The sequence below is a fragment of the Eriocheir sinensis genome, chromosome 15 (assembly GCF_024679095.1).
Source record: "Eriocheir sinensis breed Jianghai 21 chromosome 15, ASM2467909v1, whole genome shotgun sequence".
Classification (NCBI taxonomy): Eukaryota; Metazoa; Arthropoda; class Malacostraca; order Decapoda; family Varunidae; genus Eriocheir; species Eriocheir sinensis.
Genome location: NC_066523.1, coordinates 14292468 through 14313159, shown reverse-complemented (window position 1 = coordinate 14313159; position 20692 = coordinate 14292468). Strand labels below are relative to the sequence as shown.

Here is a 20692-nt window from a genome sequence, read left to right as displayed (position 1 = left end):
TAAATTATGTACTTGGTAGTATTTTAACTATTTAACTAAAAGGGAAAGTATGTGTCTTATCTATTAAGTTCATAAAATATAATGTTATTACAAAACCATCATAATGAATATACGAGTTTAGCATTATATAATTATTTAAAACTTGTTCACATTGGACCTCATTCTAATTGCCTTTTAGGATGAAGTTGTTTATGTTGTGGAAAATCTCATCATGAGTCCTGATGAGATGTGTGGTTTCGTCATTGGGGACATTTGTGGCACCCCATACAACCCTTACCATCAGTGGAGAGTGGCTTTTCCACCTGTGCCAAAGCCACCTGTTAATCCCCCAGAGCCCCCACCAGTAAGTTTATGGTACAGATAGGGTTTGTTTGCCAATTTACACACATCGCTCCATTTAGCACTAATATCATGGGTAACGGTTCTTAGAAAATGTGAGGCTGTCTGTGAAGTGTCTCACTAACACTTCTGTGCTGTTCACATGACATGGCTGTCACATGTTGCGCAATCGTCGTCACTGATATTACTAGACTGACATATATCAGAACTGGTAAAGCTTATCACACTTGTCATCTACATTAATGCTAACAATGAGCCGAGATGCATGTAAGCATTACAAATGAACCGAACAGTTATTTACGGTGCCTATGTTAGAAATCTCTAGTCTTAACTGTGTTATCACAACCGCATCAAATATATCTACATAATATGACAGTAATTAATATTACATTAGAAAATAAAGTATAATACTATCCAAGGTCATATATGGCATCCACTCCCCAACAATCAGGTCTACCACTTTTTTCTCACCTCGCGCAACACGTGTCAAATAACATCGTCCGGTGTGTCAGATTATACAGCACATTTTTTTTAACGTTACCTTTGGGAGCTATTGTACACAAGGATACCACCCGTTCTATGCAGGGAGAGGTGCCTCAAAGGTCTGTGTATCTCAGAATGCATGGTGTTCACAGTGCTCGAGAAGTTTTTGGTGAGTGTATCAATATGCAAAGAAGGAAACATTGGCTCAGTACATCGGTGGCCCAATATGCAGTTAATGTGTTAATCAGGCAGCCAAAGAGGTACTCTGCTGGCGGAGTGAGTTTGGGAGGCTTTTCCACGTCAGGCGGGTCAGGTACTACATTATATTCCATTTCAGTTTTTCAGAGTAGTTTTTGTTTTCATATAAGAGTACTTATTGACAGGTAGGTATAAATTGCCAAACATACCTTATTCTGCATTTACAAATCAAGTCACTCAGCCTTCATACCTTACAATGCAATACATATTTTGAAATCAATCAATGCTACTTCATAATCACCAGGATGTATTGATCATGGAGCATGCATTGAGCCTAGTTATTATGGCAATTTATAAAGAATTTTCTTCATGTTTTCATTGTAGATACATGTCCTCTCAGAATTTTGTCATTTGCACTGTTTCATACTGCATGGACAGAAATTTATTCTTAAATATGAAACTACCATTGTTCTTATAATCTTCAAACATGTGTAGTGAAAAAGAGAAGTAAAGTTAGAATGTTAATCTTAAAAGGTGTAGTAATGGACCAGCACTAGAAATTAATAATAACTAGATACTGTATTTGTATTAACTTTATCTTTCCATAGGTAGGAATGCCAACCTTGAAAGTGTTGCATCTCTCGGATACACACTTTGATCCAGAATATATGGAAGGCTCTAATGCAGACTGCAATGAGCCACTGTGTTGCCGTGCCACCTCTGGGCCAGTTAAGTCTCCAGATCGTCGGGCTGGGTTATGGGGCGACTACCGTAAATGTGACACCCCTTCAAGGACCATTCACAGCATGCTACAAAATATTGCTTATCTCCATCCAGTAAGTAGAAAATGTTTTATTAATGAAAATTGTTGAGCATATGGATGCATGAAAAGGAAATGATAATAGAATTTATCTGACTAATGTGGATGCTGCAATGACAGCATGATGTTAAAGAAGAAAGGAAATAATTTTGAAGGCATAGAAATTTGACAAGAGAAAGTTCTTGTTTGGCAATAAAACTTAATTTTCATGTTTTATCTTATCAACAAGTTTGAAGGAGGTAGTTTGTTACATTTAGCTTCCTAAGCCATACATACACTCATTTTAGTTATGTACTATGTATTGAACAAAAAATTACAATTCAGAATAAAATATTTTTTATAGTTTTGAAGAACATTATTGTAACACCCCAATACAAAACCAACAATTGGACACCTGGCATAGTAGTATCCAGTGTCCTCAGTCATGGCCTCAGCCACCAATACCTCCCTGATTACTTTCTTACTCTTTCAAATATTGCTATATACATATGGCTAGTAACTGTACAGTTTCCTAGTTTTAGAAGATAAAGTATCTTCATTGGTTTCCATGTTTAACTGTTGACCTTTGATGACACAGGATATCAACTACATCATTTGGACTGGAGACCTGCCACCACATGACATCTGGAACCAGACAAAAGAGAGCAACTTGAACATTTTGAGGGCTACAATTGACCAACTTATTCTTTACTTTCCCAGTATCCCAATATTTCCAGCTCTTGGTAACCATGAGTCAGCTCCAGTGAATAGGTATTGAAAACTCTTCTTATGATATATATTGTATAAGGAATACACCTAAATATTTTTTTTCTTTAACTGAAAAAGGTATATGATTTTGGGTGAAAATAATAATAAAAAATAGAAAATGTATAAGTATATAATCATGAATAGCTGGATGTCTCGTTAATTTTACATTCAGATCAACATAGGCAGATTTGCACACATACTTTCAATAAGGCATGTGGAAACTGGTATGGAAAAAGGAATGAATACAGTGAAAACCATGCTATTGAATGGTGGAGAGAATAACATAACAGATAATTTGAATATAAGCAACTGTGTAAATATACATGACTAAATTTCATATTAATCATTGAATGCCTTTGTGTACTCCGAAATCAGCTTTCCTCCGCCATTTGTTGCGGCTGACCATGGAGTAGGGTGGCTCTATGAAGAGTTGGAGTACCAATGGCTGCGCTGGTTGCCTCAGGAGTCCTCACCAACCATCAGGAAAGGTGCCTTCTACTCAGTGCTGGTGCGTCCAGGCTTCAGAATCATCTCCCTCAACATGAATTACTGCAACAATAAGAACTGGTATGTAATATTTTGTCTGCCACAATTTCTCAACAAATTCATCAGATACCATATTTAAAATTTTTAATATTGAAGTTTCAATAGTTAACCCCTTCACTCTGGCGATGCCGACGTCGGCATTCGATGGCGTCACCGTATGGAAAGGGTTTTAGTCCTCTTCTAAACCTCTTAATCATCTTCCATTTCCTCTTAATCCTCTTCTAAACCTCTTAAGAGGAAATGGAAGAGGATTAAGAGGAATTTAGAGCAGGATTGAGAGGTTTAGAAAAGGATTAATCCTCTTCCATTTCCTCTTGACCCTTTCCATGCTGTGACGCCAATGTCTGCGTCACGGATGGAAAGGGTTAAGAAGGTAAAAACCCTCAGAGCAAGTGTAAAGGAATAAGAATGAATGTATAGTAATTTATTTTTCAATATTTACACACAAGAAAATGTATTTATTTTGTTAGTTTTCAGTTACTAACTGTCTGCCACAGATAAGTGTAATGAATGCGTATGAATTAATAATCAGAGATGATTAAGAATATTTATAACAAAGCTTTTCACCTGTGTCATTAATGTACTATATCAAAAAGGTTTTGTGTAAGTTCAATAAGTAATGAAGCAACACCACAACAATTTTCAGTTCATTATGACATTTTTTTTTTTCTTCAATTATACATATAAATTTTAGTTCTCTTTCTTTAAATGCAAAATACACATAACATTCTTGGCAGGTGGCTACTTCTGAATTCAACTGATCCAGCCCAAGAACTGCAGTGGCTGATTTATGAATTACAAAGTGCAGAGGACAGGGGTGAAAAGGTCCACCTATTGGGCCACATCCCCCCAGGCCACCAAGACTGTTTGAAGGTGTGGAGTCATAACTACTACACCATAGTTAACAGGTATTGAAAATTCAGACATTGTGGATTTGCTGAGATTTTATTATTTGTTCTGTTCCTTAAGTAAAAGATGGAAGGACTGCATCATCATCACCATTATCATCATGTTACTTCCCACTCATACCCAGAATGGGGACTTAAGAAGACTTAAGAAAGCATCTATGATCCTTGCAGGAAATAATGCTGAGTAAAGTGGGCCAAGTTCCATAGGCAGACATAATTCTAATACCGATCATTTCCCTGCACATAATCTTGTACAGTCGTCCCTCAAATAGTACGGTTTTACACGGATTGTCATGGAAGAATTTTTTAGGATTTTTAAATTTCCCGCTTGTCGCACCAAGTAGCCATGGCGTGAGTGGCAGGACTGTTCTACCAAAACACCTGCTGAAAGCACCCCAAAGCATTTGAGATAGGTGTTCATCTTGCAGAAGAATTCAGATTTCGGAGAAGTTACATTTTGGGATGAGTTACGGTGCGGTAAGGAGAGCATACCACGTGAATGAGAGCAGTGTTCACTGTATCTATCATTGTGTAAAAGAAATTCTTCCTGCAGTAACTGCCAGTGCTCCAAGAGTGCTGCAAGAGTGGAGATAAAGGCTGTCCCTTTACTAAGCCTCGTCGTTGCTATGGTAACGGCATCTCACTCGCAGCAAAATGGCCTACGTTGATCTTCCTGCCAGTGCGTTTGAGAGAGAGAGAGAGAGAGAGAGAGAGCGAGTCGGGATGTCTCGGGCACCCAGACCACCCCTGGCGATGTTTAACATGCATTACTAGCTGTCCTGGCTGACGAAATCCTTACAACAGAAGATGAAAAGGAAGCTCCAGTGGTTATGGTGGTACAGAGAGGTGAAATGCAATGGAAACACTTATATGTGTTTATTTGGGCCGCCATATTTGCTGATGATGTCATCATAGCACAAAGGTGCTCCACCTCTCAAAGCCGGGAGCCAGTGGACGTGCTGAGTTGGCAACTCGTGCTGCCACGCCACGCGTTTGAGAGCACTCGGGATGTCCCAAGAGTCCCGATTCCCTCTCTCATATGCAGCCCAGGGAGTGTTTCTGTGGGGAGCACTAATTTTATACGGATTTTCAAATAGTACGAGGGTCCTGGGTCCCTAACCCCTGTGTTATTTGAGGGACGACTGTATAAGCCTTTTATTCTTTCATTAACTTTCCATAATTATTATTATACTTTGATGCATGGACACTAAACAGGGACTTGGAGAGGTGGACTGATGCCTTTTGTAATAAGTGTCTACTCAGAATCATGGCAACTACTCTGTGAAACTGACTCGACATATATTACCCGCATAGTCTGTCAACGCTAACTCTGGCCATATGGGCATGTGTTACGCTACCCAGAAGCCGTCCCTGCTGATTGGGTTGTCTCAATTGACAATACCGAGTAAAGGAGACCAAGGGGACACCCTCAGAGTTTGTGGCTGGAGCAAGTTGACAGATCCTGCCAGGAGGTGCTCGGAATGAGAAGGGGGCCTGCATGGAGACTTGCCGGAGTGACCCCTGGACTTGCTGTTGTAGGGTGGGCAAGGCAACGCACCCCCTGGCATATGCCCCTATTGATTGATTGATTGATACTTTGTTGGCAAAAATCATGGTTGAGTTTTAGCTTTTAGTATTTTTGGTGTTTTTTATTCTCAGCTGCTTGATGGCTGTTTCAGGATGGTGTATTGGGGGGGGTTAGGTTAGTGTGGTCTGTGGAGCAATGTAAATCCTATCATCAGTGCTGTATGTGAAAAGAATTCAACAAATCACTTGTAGAAATGCATGTCTGACAGAAACCTTACCTATTATTGAGGGGGAGCACTCAAAATTGTTAATACTTTTTTTTTTTTTTTTTTTTTCCAAAAGGGAAGATATTGCTGCATTTCTCACATCTGTAAAATAATGCAAGATGCTAGTATGCATCTGCAAATATTTTCATAATTTCAAGGATTCACTTTTAAAGACTGGCAATACTTTTGTGCATGCCTGTTATGACCCCACTGGTAATACAATTTGACTAAGAGGCCATGAACAACCAGGAGCTGTAGCAAATCAGACTAATATAAGATTATGATTTTCCCCTTCATGTTATCTCTCCTTCAGATGGTATTTGCTCTTTGGGAAAATATTCATGTGCAATACTGTAATAGTTACAGTATTTCAGCATAAAATGGTTCTTGAAACTAAGTCTGGCTCACACCATAAAAATGGAAAAGCATTTCAAAAGTAATTCTTTTGCAGTTAGGTTCTTTTTTTACTTGATTCAAATAACCCACGAAAATGCACATTTCTAGGTATGAGGCAACCATTACAGCCCAGTTCTTCGGCCATACACACTTTGATGAATTTGAGCTGTTCTACGATGAACGTAATCGCCATCGTGTAACAAACATCGCATACATTGGACCTTCTGTAACATCATATTACAAGCTCAATCCAGGTTATCGGATCTATACTGTTGAAGGAGATTATGCTAACTCCCGCAGGGTGAGTTACTTCTTATTCTGTAGGCTAAATACTAATTTAGTAGAAATTTGTTGAATAAGGGCTAGAGGTTAAAGGATGTCCACAAAGTTCATGTATATAAAACTAAAATTGGTCTTGGCAATATTTGTTTAGAATGGAAAAGTGACTTACGTGAAGCACATAGAGGTTCCCTCAGGAATGAAGTCAGTGACTGGGTGAGGCAACACACCCCTAGAATGTGCTCTTCATGGATGATGATGTTTAAAACTAAGAATTAATTGCATGTGAGACTACTTCATAGTAAAAGGTGAACTACTCAGTAGTTCATTGTAACTTTGTTAGAAGTGCTCTTTCCTATAGTTGCCTTTTTTGCCAAACTCATGAACTAGGTATATAAGAATTTTATTATATTGCTAGAAATGTTCCTCAGTCATGCAAAATTTTAGAAGACACTATTTATGAACACATTTGAACTAACCCCTCTTAATAAGGTGTTCTTATGTGATCACTAGATTTTCTTCCTATGATAACTCTTTTGTATTTCAATTTATGCATTTATTTCCTGAAGTAAAGTAAACTGGTTATGATACCCTGCAGCTGGTGGTTGACCATGAGACATGGGTGATGAACCTGGATGAAGCCAACAGAATTGGACATCCTCGTTGGTACCAACTGTATTCAGCCCTGAGAGCCTATAAAATGAGGAACCTTTTGCCAGAAGAGTGGAATCGCCTGGTTTACAAAATGGCCATTGATGATGACCTATTTGAAAAATACAGAAGGTAAGATTCTTTCACATATTGATTGATACTTTCAGATTGTCATGGTTCCTAGGATTTGAAGTGCTTTTCAAGAAGATTGGAGGATGGCCTACATATGTATAGCTAAGGATGTGAAAAGATGGTAACAAATGAATGCAGTTGTTATATCCCATATCTGAAATACGTAGTTTTCTTAACAAAAAAGGAAGGGGCCATCATAAAAATACTAAAAGTATTTAACCTCTACAACACTGTGTTCATAAAATTTACACATTTTCATGCTGGTCAGTGGAGCGTTGTATGCATAAATTTTACGCATTTATTATTACCTCCACCAACAAGGTTGGAGGAGGTTATATTTTCGGTCCAATCAGTATGTTTATTTGTTTGTTTGTTCGTTAACAGTCTCCTGTGCACAATTTTGCGGATATCTCAACCAATTTTTCAGGGAAGCTTTGTGTCCATCCAGAATAGAACCCATTAAATTTTTTGTCAAAGGTCAAGGTCACACAAAACATCAGATTCACATATTTTTGGCCATAACTTCAGTTCTTGTCATTGTAGAGACTTGGTTCATATTTTAGCTCATGGAAAGATGCACTTTGCATGGCCTTGACCTTAACCTTTGACCTTGACCTCGAAAAGTTTGCCCAAGGTCAAAGTTTCTGAAAAAAATAGAATTTCATCAAATTCTGAAACAAATGCTTCCATATGATGCAAAGGATCACAGTTGATGCCCATACCAATTTTCAGGACGATCTTTGGTGGAGGTGTGCACTCTCCGAGTGCTATGCATCTAGTTTCCCATTCAATTTCCCACCATTGAGTGGGCTGTAGGTGGTTGAGATGTTGTAGCCCATCTCGGGATGATTCAGCAAGGTTTTTCAGGCCTGTCAGTGTGTCTGTGGTCCCATATATCAGCGCATAGAGGCCCATGATGGAGGATGCTACTGGGGGAAGATGATCGGTTTGTAATGGAGGATTTCAGTGAGCAGGAAGGGGCTTTAGGTTTGTGGAGAACCATATTTTCACATTACCACATCTATGGAAGGTATTGTTACACAACCCGCCTTGTTCCCGGTCTCGCATACACCCTGGCCTCCCTTGGCCAGCCACGGGTTCGTTGTGTGTGGCGGTGGTGACGAATCCGTACCCCCAGTGACGCACTGACCAGTACCTTACCTCCTGCAGTACGCCTCGCCCGGCCTCGTGTCTCACCCCCCTGCCCGCCCGTCACTCTTTCCCCGTGTTTCCCACCATCGGGTAAATAAACACTGTCCTCCTTTAGTTTCCTGTATTCCCGTTTCTCTCTGTACAACGGCCTCCCGCCTATCCGTGGCTCGTTCTCCGGGCGCTTGATATCCCACGGAGAGATCACTTGACGGCGCATGGATGGCTCACAAAAGGCGTTTGTATAAGGGCAGCAACTGGGCGGTGCGAGGCAACTCGTTCCTCACTGAGCGCCGGGGGTAGACTCCACTCTCACTCCTGGGACAGCGGAGCTAGACTTGCTGTCGCCGACATATGCCGGCTCCCTCCACACCCCGTGCCGCTCCCAATTAGCTCACCTGACTCCTGGAGGGGGAAATGCTTGTTTCCTCGTCGGCAAGGCCATAGAAGGAGGCGGGAATGGCCCCCTCCGGAACAGCTTGTTTCAGCTATCGACAAGGGAATGGTCGTCTTCGCAACAGTATAATAATGTACGGAGGTAATGAAATAACCAAAAAGGCAAAAATTCATGTGACAACATCAGCGTACCTGGGCTGTAGTAGCTCTCTGGGGGGGGGAGATGAGTGTTACGAATATGTAGGGGGTGTTGATAGTTGGGGAAGGAATATTATGATGTATTTACATCATTGGATGATGTAACCATAGTTACAAGCTTACGAGAAGATTGTTACGAGAGCTTAACACCAGCTGTCTGCTACAGGATGGATGGAGGACCCCCCAAAAATGTCTGAAGCAGATGTGAATCAAAGATTGTTTATTTCTGTACCTTTAAGTTATGTACTAATTGTTTATACAACAAAGAGGCATTTAAAATGGGTGTACGACCACGAAACTCATCCATGGTATTGCCAACGTGTTGGTGAATTATTTAAACCAAGAAACTCAAAACACCTTTTTGGCCCAAAAATGCCCAATTTCTTTTGCAGAGGGCCCCATAAGGGGGCCAGTTGGTTAAAAATTTTTTTTATTTATTTATTGGGTTATGGCAATGCTATTTATGCACAAAGTAAGGGACACCATATACATCAATTCTAGCCCACAAAACCCGATCTAGGACTCTCCTTTTTTTACCCATATATGGATTTCTAAATTTGATATTTTTCAAATCGCATCTTCTCCTATACTAATTGTTCTACACCCATGAAGCATATATGGTATTACAACCTTGCTATGGCAATGAAAACAGCACATCTACATTTTACTGAAAATCCCCAGTTTTGCAAAATATGAAATTTTACTTTTTCAGTGCCTTTACCACCCTTCTAGAGGAGGGAAAAAATTCTTTGAAAATTCAGTCCTTTTAGATATGAAGAAGAGCAAGGTGTCGTTTCAATTAGACAAGTCTAGACATAGTTTGAGTTTTTGTTTCATTGAAATCAGTTGAAAAATGACGGAGGAGATGCAGTTCAAATTTATAAAAGTTATGTTTTGAGAAATGGGCTGTCAAAGTTTTTCATGAACTGTAAATGCATAATACACAAACATTACTAAGTGATATTGTGGCATTTACCTCTTCATTTATTAATAATCATATATAAAGTAATATTTCTTCATGGTCACTCATATATTTTGATGTCCAGGCATAAAATCATTCTTCAGGCTCCTGGTCCCCCCATGCCCCGGGGTGAGGCATGGTATTATCTCACAAGGAGAGGGTCTCATAGCTGCCCAAGCTACTCTTTGTTGCCAATTTTTTTTCTAAAATCCTCCAGGGGCATAGGCTTTCTTATCCTTATTAGTTTCCTTCTTCTTTTTGGGTGTTTTCTTCTGTTTGCTTCTGAGAATTCTTCATTCTTTTTTAATTTGATAAAATGGAGCAGTCAAGAGCTGCAGCCACAAGCCTTTAGTACACCATAGGAAGGGAGGTTATGCCAGATATCACTATTGCTACTATTATAGTACATAGATTTTTTATAATAATGGCTGTACACAATGACTGATATGCATCATGAGGTTGCGCTCGAGGCAGTGGGAGTCCAGTACATGCCCTTAAAAATGAAACTATTGCGAATTTTGATGAAAACTTCGTATTTACACACTCAAAGGCAACACGAGGGTGGATGACTATTTTCAAAATCCACGCTTTTCACCATTTCATGATGAACCAGCCCCCTTAAGGGATTAATACTGACTCTATTTATTATTAGCAAGAAAGCTCAAGGATGAGGAAAGTAGCAGTTAGTATGTGAAGGAACAGTTGTGGGATGGATAGAGTTGATGGCAAAAAAAGGGAGAAGTGTGGAATATACGTAGTGGTATATGTGCAAGAGAATAAAAGTAGATGTGCTGATGTGGTGTGCTTATTTTTCAACTTTTGAAGCATACATGAATGGTAAAAAACATTCTGAACTGATGGTATTAGCTTATTCTTGTCCAGTGACCTATGTAGCACCTACCTATTTTTAATTTTCATAAGTATAATATAATTTGGAATTGCTGTGAAGAAAATCACGCTAGTGGATGCTACCTTCTAGTTAATCTAGTAGCTTCCTTCATGAAGTAACCAGCTGTTGCCTGTGGCTTTGTTCCTTGCCTGGCCTGCTTGTGCAAGAAATAAATTAACATTAATGACATTTTAATATTCTCTCCTCAGGTTTTACTGGAAGAACTCAGTAGCAAAAGAAGACTGTGACTCAGAGTGTAAGAAGCGAATGTTATGTGACCTTAAATCTGGACGCTCCAATGACCGAAAACGCACTTGTGCAAAGATCACCGAGCAGGTTGAAATCCAGGAACGAAGTGATTGGACTGGCTGGATCTACTCAGGCCTCACTGTCACGTATGTCTGGTTTAAAAATCTGTTTGGTTTTGGTTAAAATATGCATTAAGGTAATAACTGGATCAATTAGGGCATCTTAATGTTAAAGATATTCAGGGAAAGAATAACACATCATTCTATAGGCTATATCATAATGCTTCCCATACATATGAGATTATTAATGATAAGTTGTCTAAACTGTAACTCTATAAAGTAGAATATGTGAATGAGATTTTTTAGAGTAATGAAATTTGGCTGTGCAGAGCATATCAACATATAGCAGAGCAATATCATTTCTAAACTATATCTTTGGATGTATTCATTTTCGTGAACCAACTAATTGAATTGAAATGAAACTACAGTTCCAGTACATAAACCATCATTACAAGAACCAGATAGGAATAAATATATATATCTGCTTTGTGTTTCTCCTCACCACCCACCAAAACTAGTGAAAACTAACCAGAGAAAATGGAAAAGAAAGTATTGTTATTGCTATTATTGTGATTGGGTTATGCAAAAAATAAAAAAAATAAAGGCATACAAGAATGTTATGAGATGAAATGGGTTGAGTTAGGGATGGAAAAAAATACAAATGTAGAAAGGTAGGAGTTGAATCTGTAAGTGAAGAATGTACTGGAATGATAAAAAGATTTTTCTGTTAGCTCAATATGTCTGTACAGTTACATCTTAGGCATGTGAAAATGGCAATAAGAGTTGTGCTTATACCACTTGGTGACAAGCCAGAAGGTTCTGGAGAGATTGTGATGGGATACTTAAATGTCCAGGATGTTTGAACAGGACCCAGTGGACAGCATAATGAGGGACAGGGGCCCTCAGAATGAATGGAGGGGTCAAAACTGAAGGAACTGTGCCACACAAGGAATTTATGTATTACCAACTAATTGTTCAAATGCAAGGATGGTTACAAATATACACAGTTCACAGAGGAAAGGCCAGAAGGGAAAGACAATTATTGGGCTAAAATGGAAGTGGATGGTATGATGCTTATTGAATCAAGGAAACACCCTTTTCACCCTAAAAAATCACTTAAAACCACCATTTCTCTCAGGCCTTGACCATTTCATAGGGCAGTTAGTCTTCTTATGATGATTTACATATTTTTCCTGCTCAATATTATTTATTTTTAACCATTTATTGAATAGGCCATTTTGAGTAAGAAATATGGTAAGATAAGGAGGTTGATAATGACTATTTTATTATCTTTTTTATTACTCTTGAGACATTAGGTTTAGGAACACATGTTTCTGTATTTCACTGAAACCTACACAAGTCAGCTACACAGAAGTGACATTACTCATATATACAATATAGAAGACTAAGGTTAGGGACGACCTCCCTTTCAGCTATTGTTGCCTAGGATGCTTATTGGAATGATTCCTCTTATTTATTTTTCGCCTAGCTCTTGCAGGACAAGGAGTCACACACACCCATACACATACCGGTCCATAGCTCAGTGGTTAAAATCTCTGCGCTGCCAGGCTTTGCGGCCTGACAGGCAGGGGTTTCAGCCCCCACTCAGGCTGGCATTTTTCTGCTGACAAGGAGTGGTTACTGTCCTCCCTTGAGCAAGGGGGTTGGGGTGTGGAGTGTGTGAAGGTGGAGATCGACTATAATGAGCTTGTCTATGCCTAGAGGATACTTGCTGGTGATTGTGGGTTCAACTCGTGATCAGCCCGTGGTGAATTACAGGCTACTAGGTAAATACACCACTCCAACAGCTCAGTGATTAAAGCCATTCACTGCCAGGCTTCACATTCTGGTAGGTTGAGGTTTGAGTCCTGCTCAGGCTGGGATTTTTCTGCTGACAAGGAGTGGTTAGTACCCCCTTGAGCAAAGGAGATGGGTTGTGTGGTATGTGATGGTCTCAGCATTACCCAGAAATCAACTATAATGAGCCTTGCTTTAATCAGGAGGGTACTTGCTGGTGATGACAAGTTCATCTCGTGATTAGGCCATGGTGAACTACACACACACACACACACACACACACACACACACACACACACACACACACACACACACACAAACTGCAGTAGATTTTTATGGCATAATAAGTGAAAATGCTCATTGCTCTTTACTGTTCATGTCTCAGGTCACTGGCCACCTGGTGGTACTGGGGATGAGCAGTGAAAACAGGATGCGGCGTCAGTTTCTTCATATCACCAATATTAAGTGAAGTTTAACCCGGTAGCTGCGGGGATCATGTTTCTTAAAGGCCCCTCTGAACGAGAAAAATTAGAAAAAATCATCACTCGTGCAAACCATTTCATAATATATATCAACGCATTTGTGATCAGTTTATGCATCATCTATTTTGGGGGGTTTATATCTTTGCCAGAATTTGGCCCGTCGCTGGTACACCATAAAGCCACAAATTTGGCCCGTCGCTGCTACCGGGTTAAGGGCTTTGAACCAGTTCTCAATATCCTAGAGTTATTGAAACTATTTTTAGCTTTAGCGATTTACAATTCTGTTATCTTGAAAGTAAATTGCTATGAAACTTTGTAACAAATAATTAATTCTAATGATTAAGTGAAGATTAAAAATGTGTTTTCTGCTGAAAAGGTGCATTTCACTTAAGTCACCTGTGATATGCTAGCAAAATATAATCCTTAATTAATGGGTATTTTAATTATAATATGAGCACATTAAAAGTACATCCCCACTTTATAACATGCAAGTTGATTAGATGCAAACTCGTGTAATAACATAGTAATTCCAACTTTCTCTATAAAGGTAAAGGTATTGACTCAATATTTACCTTTTAACATTACTCCCACAGTTCATAATGGCATAATCAACACCAGATTTATCTTACTCTTGGCCAATAAGATGAGGATAACTATCTAGCTACCCAATGATGTTTGATTCTTCTGCCATTTGTAATGTTCCTAACAACTCCATAATTTCTTGGTGGCATTACAAAGACTGGACATAATTTTTTTTCATATTTACCATTATATTTCATGTTAATGGGCACATAAAAGTTTCATATGTCCAGATCATACCAAGCGATTTTATTCAGCTATCTGGGCAAATATATTCCAACTGCAGTTTCTCATTTTATGATGTATGCAATGGTACTGCATGGTTGCCAAATGCAAATTGATAATTAAAAGTAGAATCCACATTTTTTTTGTAAAAACCAAGACAAACAAGATTTTTAGATAACTCTAAGACTATACATCAGGTATAGTATGTGCTGCACCCAAACACTGATCAGTATAATTCCTGCCTTCTATGTGGCAAGTGTTGTGACCTGTGTCAGGCACTCACAACTGCCTGAACTCTGAAGATGATTCTGTTTGATGTTTACCTATTAATCCCTGTGCCTCACTGCCCCTTGATAGAAAATCACTTTGTAAATAGGGTCCAATGCTGCTGGAAACTGCAAGGCTGCAAGAAACCTGACTTGTAGGTAATAAGGAGGAAAGCTATCCTTGGTGCTGTAAAAAAAAAAAAATTTAGTTGTCCAAAGTCTTGACTAAGTTGCTCCAAATCTATAACATATTAATCACATTATTATAATCAGCTGTAATCTTAAAATATTTAGCAATACAAGGGTTGTCTAGAGCTTTTCCAAACCTGCTTCAAAATCATATTTATGAACTCCCATGGTAACAGTGACACCTAAAATTGCTTGATATATCCAAAGTATTTGAAGAAACAATTTAGGCATATTTCCATCCTTACCGAGAGAAAGGTTGCTTTTAGTGGGCATTACATTGATCTCATGGACACTGAATCAGAGTGTATTCTTAGGATAGTGAGCACCTTCTTATACCTATGGTCTTGTGTGCTCACAAGTATTAATACAGTGGCATTCACAATGGAGAAAATGCTTTAGCTGATCATGAATGTAAGTGCTGCCTTATATTGTTGTTGTTCAAAGATTGCTCCCTCCCTATAGGGGGGAGCATGTGCCTTTGCCAGTGGCGGCCTGTAGCAGGGTGCCGACAGACCGACTATCGGCTGACGTCAGCCGAGTCGACCAAGTCGGTCTGCCGACAAGGACTGGTGTGTGTCTGCTGCCTTATATAGATTACTGAAGCGTTTGCAAGCTTAACACTGAAGTAAATTTCAGGCAAGTGTTGTGAAATGCATCTTTTATTCCTATGTTCTCATTACTTAGGGTGCTCTGATATAATATTTACATATAATAAGAGGGGAATGTTTATACAGATTCTTTATACATATCTATATTAGAACTGTGAATTAATGAATTACATGTTGAACTCATGCTTTCTTGTGAACAGTTGATAGTTTATTTACTAGTTTAAAACTTAAATAGCATCATAGAATTCTTGTACAGAAAATTGTCAGTAGTAATCATATATGAAAATGTAGTAGTATATAGCTTAGAATCACACAATGTGATTGAGGCACATTTTAATAGGAGTAGATTCATAGTATGTATATTAAGGCACATTGTGATAGGAGTAGATTCACAGTATGTATATTAATATGTATGTTATATTATTAGTCGAAGGGTACCATTCTTACTGGCAACTTCACTGGAAGCCTGGCACTTAGGCATGTCAAAGGTCTACATGAATTACATAGTTTGCAATATAGACATCAAACAAGTTTTTGAAGATCATTTCTAGGTCTCATTCCTTTATAAAATCTAAATTCTAATAATAAAGTTAATTCTAACTATCGTGATTGCATGTGATAAATGAAATTTGATATAGCCTCTTCTGTAAATTAAGATTACATGGCCAAATTTAACTTTTTTACTGCTCCTAATGATCTTTGATTAGAAGAGAAATCCCTAAAAGTGTATTGCCAAATTCAAAGCCAGTGATGCACTGGTTCTATCAGTCATGCATGACATCTAAATATGAGTTTATTGCTCACTTATGAAAAATATTCACAAGAGGAAAATGTGTTGGAAGACATTGCTGCTTACTGTGTAATACATGTTTGTCTAACATTGCATTCTATTCAAAATTAGGGAAAACAAACTATGCAAATTTCCATAAATATTCTAAAAAACAATTCATGTATTTATTACCAGAAGAAACCAAATTTGGAAACATTCAAATTATTTAGTTAAGTAGTGGATAAGGAGTCAAATTCTAGAAGGAAAAAAAAACTAACATGTACTTCAGGGCCTATTTATCTAATTAAATAATTATTTCTAAAGGACACCATCTATGTTTATTATTCAACCACATTATTTGGAGTGCATTTTAATTTTGAAAAGTCTTTTTGATAAACAACTTTGTCAAAATTATGTAATATGTATTGTGCAAAATAACATGGAATCAAAGGTAAAACATACCAACCTTCTGATCAAACTTGCTGAGTAACAGAATACCTTTGATGGATTTGCCAGTAGCTTGATTGTGGCCACTAGAGGCATTATACAGTAATTTGTTCTTTGATCAGTATTTTTCATGATAGTATGTAAATGACATCAATGCTGGCCCAAGCATCACTAAAGCTAACCATGTAGCCTATAGGCTATTAAGACTAGTTATGCAGTAATCTCATACGTTATTTAATAATTGTATTGTTTTTAACTATTATGTTGTAAAAATGCACAACAGAGAATAGAAGTGGAGATCGAGTGTAGAATGGCTATGAAATATGATAATTTAGTGCTGCCAGGCATAGGGAAATTACCCTGTTTTAGGGTAGAATAGAAATTAGGAATACTCCAAATTCTTCGGATGGCTTGAAAAATCAGCGTGCTTTGGTGGGGCTCAAACCTAGGTCCATGTGTCATGCCCCGAGAGTTTATTTTCTCTTTTTCTATTTTCCTACACGTTCTCTGCATGTATCGAAACACACGAGGAATTAATCAAGACAAGGTGAGTGTATTCACCGGCTGCCTGGGATTGAACCCGTGACCAACGTGACGGGAGAGCCACTCCTTACCGAGTCGGCCAAAGAGGTACCCCACTGGCTAAGTGGGTTATGGGAGGCTCGTTCATCAGGCATAGTCGCCGCACTACACGGCTTTCCCCCCTGCAGATTAATTTCTGTGTGTTGACAATGTCCCATTGAGACATCACTCCACAATGTCCCTTTCAGACATACCTCCAATTCTCCCATTTTCTATTACCCTCGGAAAGCATGGGCCATCCTACCTGTTACCCCTTCGGGGAAACTCAACAGAATTGCAGGAGAGGATGCCCACCGCTATGCCACCACTGTCAAGCCCTGAGAGTTTAGTTTCTCTTTTTCTATTTTCCTACACGTCCTCAGCGTGTATCGAAACACACGAGAAATTAATCAAGACAAGGTGAGGGTATTCGCCGGCTGCCTGAGATTGAACCCGCGACCAGCGTGACAGGAGAGCCACTCCTTACTGAGTCGAGTCGGCCAAAGAGGTACCCCACTGGCTAAGTGGGTTATGGGAGGCTTGTTCATCAGGCATAGTCGCTGCACTACTCATGGGCTCATCATGCCTGGATGATGACCACTCTGCCACCACCTCACCAATGTCTAGTAGGAGTGGAGTTGCTTCGACCTCGAGGGAGATGCTGGATCGGAGAGTCATGCTGCCAGGTTGGCTGGGGACTCTGAGAGTGATGCAGGACTAGAACCTTCTGAGGAGAGAGAAGGAGACAGAGGTGGGTGCAGTACTGAAAAATCAGTAGTACGGTTGCGGTAGTCCGGTACTTTTTCCGGAGTAGTGCGGTTGCGGTAGTGCAGTCCCATTTTTTTTATTTCCCAGTGCGGTACGCGGTGTGCGGTACTGCGGTAGCGGTAGTCACTAGTCAATATAAAAAAATACTTCAATGCCTATCCTGGCTATCCATTGACTAACTAAAAACTTGATACAAAAAAAAAAAAAAAAAATATATATATATATATATATATATATATATATATATATATATATATATATATATATATATATATATATATATATATATATATATATATATATATATAAAGGAGGACTGGGGGAGGGAGAGAGGGAGATAAGGGAGGAGGAAGGGGGACAGGGGTAGAGGACGGGAAGGGGAGGAGGGGGAGGGAAGGGAATGCAGCTTTCCGAGGGAGGAGGGAGGGGACAGGGAAGGGGGAGATCAGCGTCATGTGAGAGAGGAGGAAGTGGGGGGTGGGAAGGAAGAGAGGAAGGGTGGTGCGAGCTGCAGTAGCACTAGCCAGGTATATAGGGGAAGTGAAGGGGAAGGGGAGGAGGGGAGGAAGGGGAGGAATTCTCCAGCGTTTGAGCGAAAACGAAAGATTACTAATATAGGAAATTCATGACAGGAAGAGTGAAACATTATTCAAACTGTCCAACATATTAAGACAAAACACATCAACTGCACTAGGCTCACGGAGGTGAGCAGGGGCACGGAGACGGGGCAGCGTGTGTTGACCAGGCAGTCTCTGCATCCACTCCCCTCGGCAGCTCAACCCAAGGCAAGTATAGAGAAGGTATAGTCATACAGGCGGGAGGAAATCACTCGTTGGTAACTCCTATAGCCTTCACGCTCGGCCGCGCCCCATCCTCGTTGTCTGCCCAAACCGATGACTTCACACATCTCACTCCCACCCTGTTTCCTGACCCCAACATTCATTTTCACGAAAACCTAAGACCACCATCATCTTCTTGAGAAAATTCTGCATCACTCTAGCATAAATTTTTAACACATACGAAAATCAGAGTTAAGTGAAGGATGGAGTAAACATGTTCTTGCATTATTTCCTTCAACTCCGCAGTACTCAGCTGGTTTTCGTCGCATCCTTTTATAAGCGGCCAGATCCTGAGTAAATAAATGCGAATGAAAGCCGTCACGGCGCGGCTTATGTTCGGAGGCGATTTTGACCCTATGCATATTTTTACCTCGGGACGTACCACACACCATCAGAAGCAGAAAAGCATGCAGATTCAGGATCTGGGCTTATAAAAGTGATGTGACGAAAACCAGCTGAGTACTAAGGAGTTGAAGGGAAATAAGTGCAAGAACATGTTTACTCCATAGATCACTTAACTCTGATTTTCGTATGTGTACTTTTACAATATTGTTATAAATTTATGCTAGTGTGATGCAGAATTTTCTCAGGAAGATGATGGTGGTCTCAGTTTTTCGTAAAAATGAATGTTGGGGTCAGGAAACAGGGTGGGAGTGAGGTGTGTGAAGTCGTCGGTTTGGGCAGACAACGAGGATGGGGCGGGGCTTAATTAGGCTCGAGGAAGGGGCGGAGCTTATCGGGACGCCAGCCAATCATCGTCCAGGATGAGATGCCGTGAACATTTCTATTTATATTTTTTATTCATCGACAATTGCTTCATAGGGTATATAACAAAAAATCCACATCTTATTTTATTTTATTGAAGTAGTTTATAACATAAAAAACATCCGAGAGGTCCTAATAAAAAAGCTAATTTCAAAATTTGGTTCTTCACGTTCTATGAGAGTGACGCTACCTTTCTATACTTGCCTTGGCTCAACCCTCTCTGCCCCCGGCCCCGCGGCATGGCTGGCGTCTCCTCGCCCAGCCACCGCGATGCACCCCACGCTGACGACCATCACACAGCCCTCCGCGCCCCAAACTTGCGCCAACCCACACAAACAACATAAATACACCTAAAATTACCACCCTGGCGTAACAGTAGGGGGCTATACTCTAGACTAGAATTCTCATACTCTAGAATCCTTGATACTTACCGCAGGAATACGGCTGTAAGACCAATTAAGTGCCTTCGCAGGATCATGAGGTATCGCAGGAATGACGCGTTGAATCAGCATATATACGTGATCGATGTGATTACGTTTGATTGGAATGGCATCTAGTTCCTTTTGACGAGTCCCTATATATAATACTAAATTTTATTGGGGACTCGCAGAATAGTATCACACACGTACAGGTGCAGTGTCAGGAGGCGACCTGCTGTACGTGGCGTTGATCGGAGAATCTTCTGGATTTGAAGTCCTTGTAGAGTTCTACACAACTTTTAAGGCCAAAATCTTACATACACCGACTCACCTGCGACGTGCATATATAGACCTTCTTCCCAAGCACCATCTTAAATAACCCTCCCTATGGGCCCAAAGGTACAAGATTTAAGGTACGTATACTTGTGTTTGGAGGGGTTTCAGTTAAGGTCGGCTGAAGGTGTCGGCGTTAATTGTAAGCCGCAGCTAGTAGTAATGTAGAGTTAATATTTTGATGGCCACGCCTAGGCCTCCGCCGTGTCTCCTCCCACAAACCTGTGTATGACTTGACTTGGTGTATAATATACACCTAAGTCTATATTATAGACCTAGGACCGCGCATCACAGCTGACTTAATCACGGGGACAGGACAGCTTGCGTGCCCTACCGGAAGCCAACTGGACATTCCAGAATATTCTTTACAAGGTTCGAAGCGAGTTCCAATAGTAACTGCAAATTTCATTAAGTTATTCTACTTAATGGCATATATTAATCACGCTTTATTT

At 39.8% G+C, this 20692-nt stretch overlaps 1 protein-coding gene across 2 annotated transcripts in view; it reads left to right on the top strand.

Annotated features, from left to right (window-relative positions):
• The window catches only part of LOC126998937 (sphingomyelin phosphodiesterase-like), a 39134-nt gene extending 22695 nt beyond the window's left edge, over positions 1 to 16439 (top strand). Inside the window, exons 6-14 of one of the 2 annotated variants that reach the window (XM_050861216.1) lie at positions 179 to 343; positions 1629 to 1856; positions 2418 to 2590; positions 2963 to 3154; positions 3871 to 4041; positions 6339 to 6531; positions 7108 to 7292; positions 11095 to 11280; positions 13376 to 16439. In XM_050861216.1, coding sequence (XP_050717173.1) covers positions 179 to 343; positions 1629 to 1856; positions 2418 to 2590; positions 2963 to 3154; positions 3871 to 4041; positions 6339 to 6531; positions 7108 to 7292; positions 11095 to 11280; positions 13376 to 13406 — 1524 coding nt within the window. In that variant the 3' untranslated portion in view covers positions 13407 to 16439. Of the gene's footprint in view, positions 1 to 178; positions 344 to 1628; positions 1857 to 2417; positions 2591 to 2962; positions 3155 to 3870; positions 4042 to 6338; positions 6532 to 7107; positions 7293 to 11094; positions 11678 to 13375 lie in introns of those variants that run through there. The other variant, XM_050861215.1, reaches the window with a different exon arrangement.
• The last annotated feature ends 4253 nt before the right edge of the window (positions 16440 to 20692 follow it).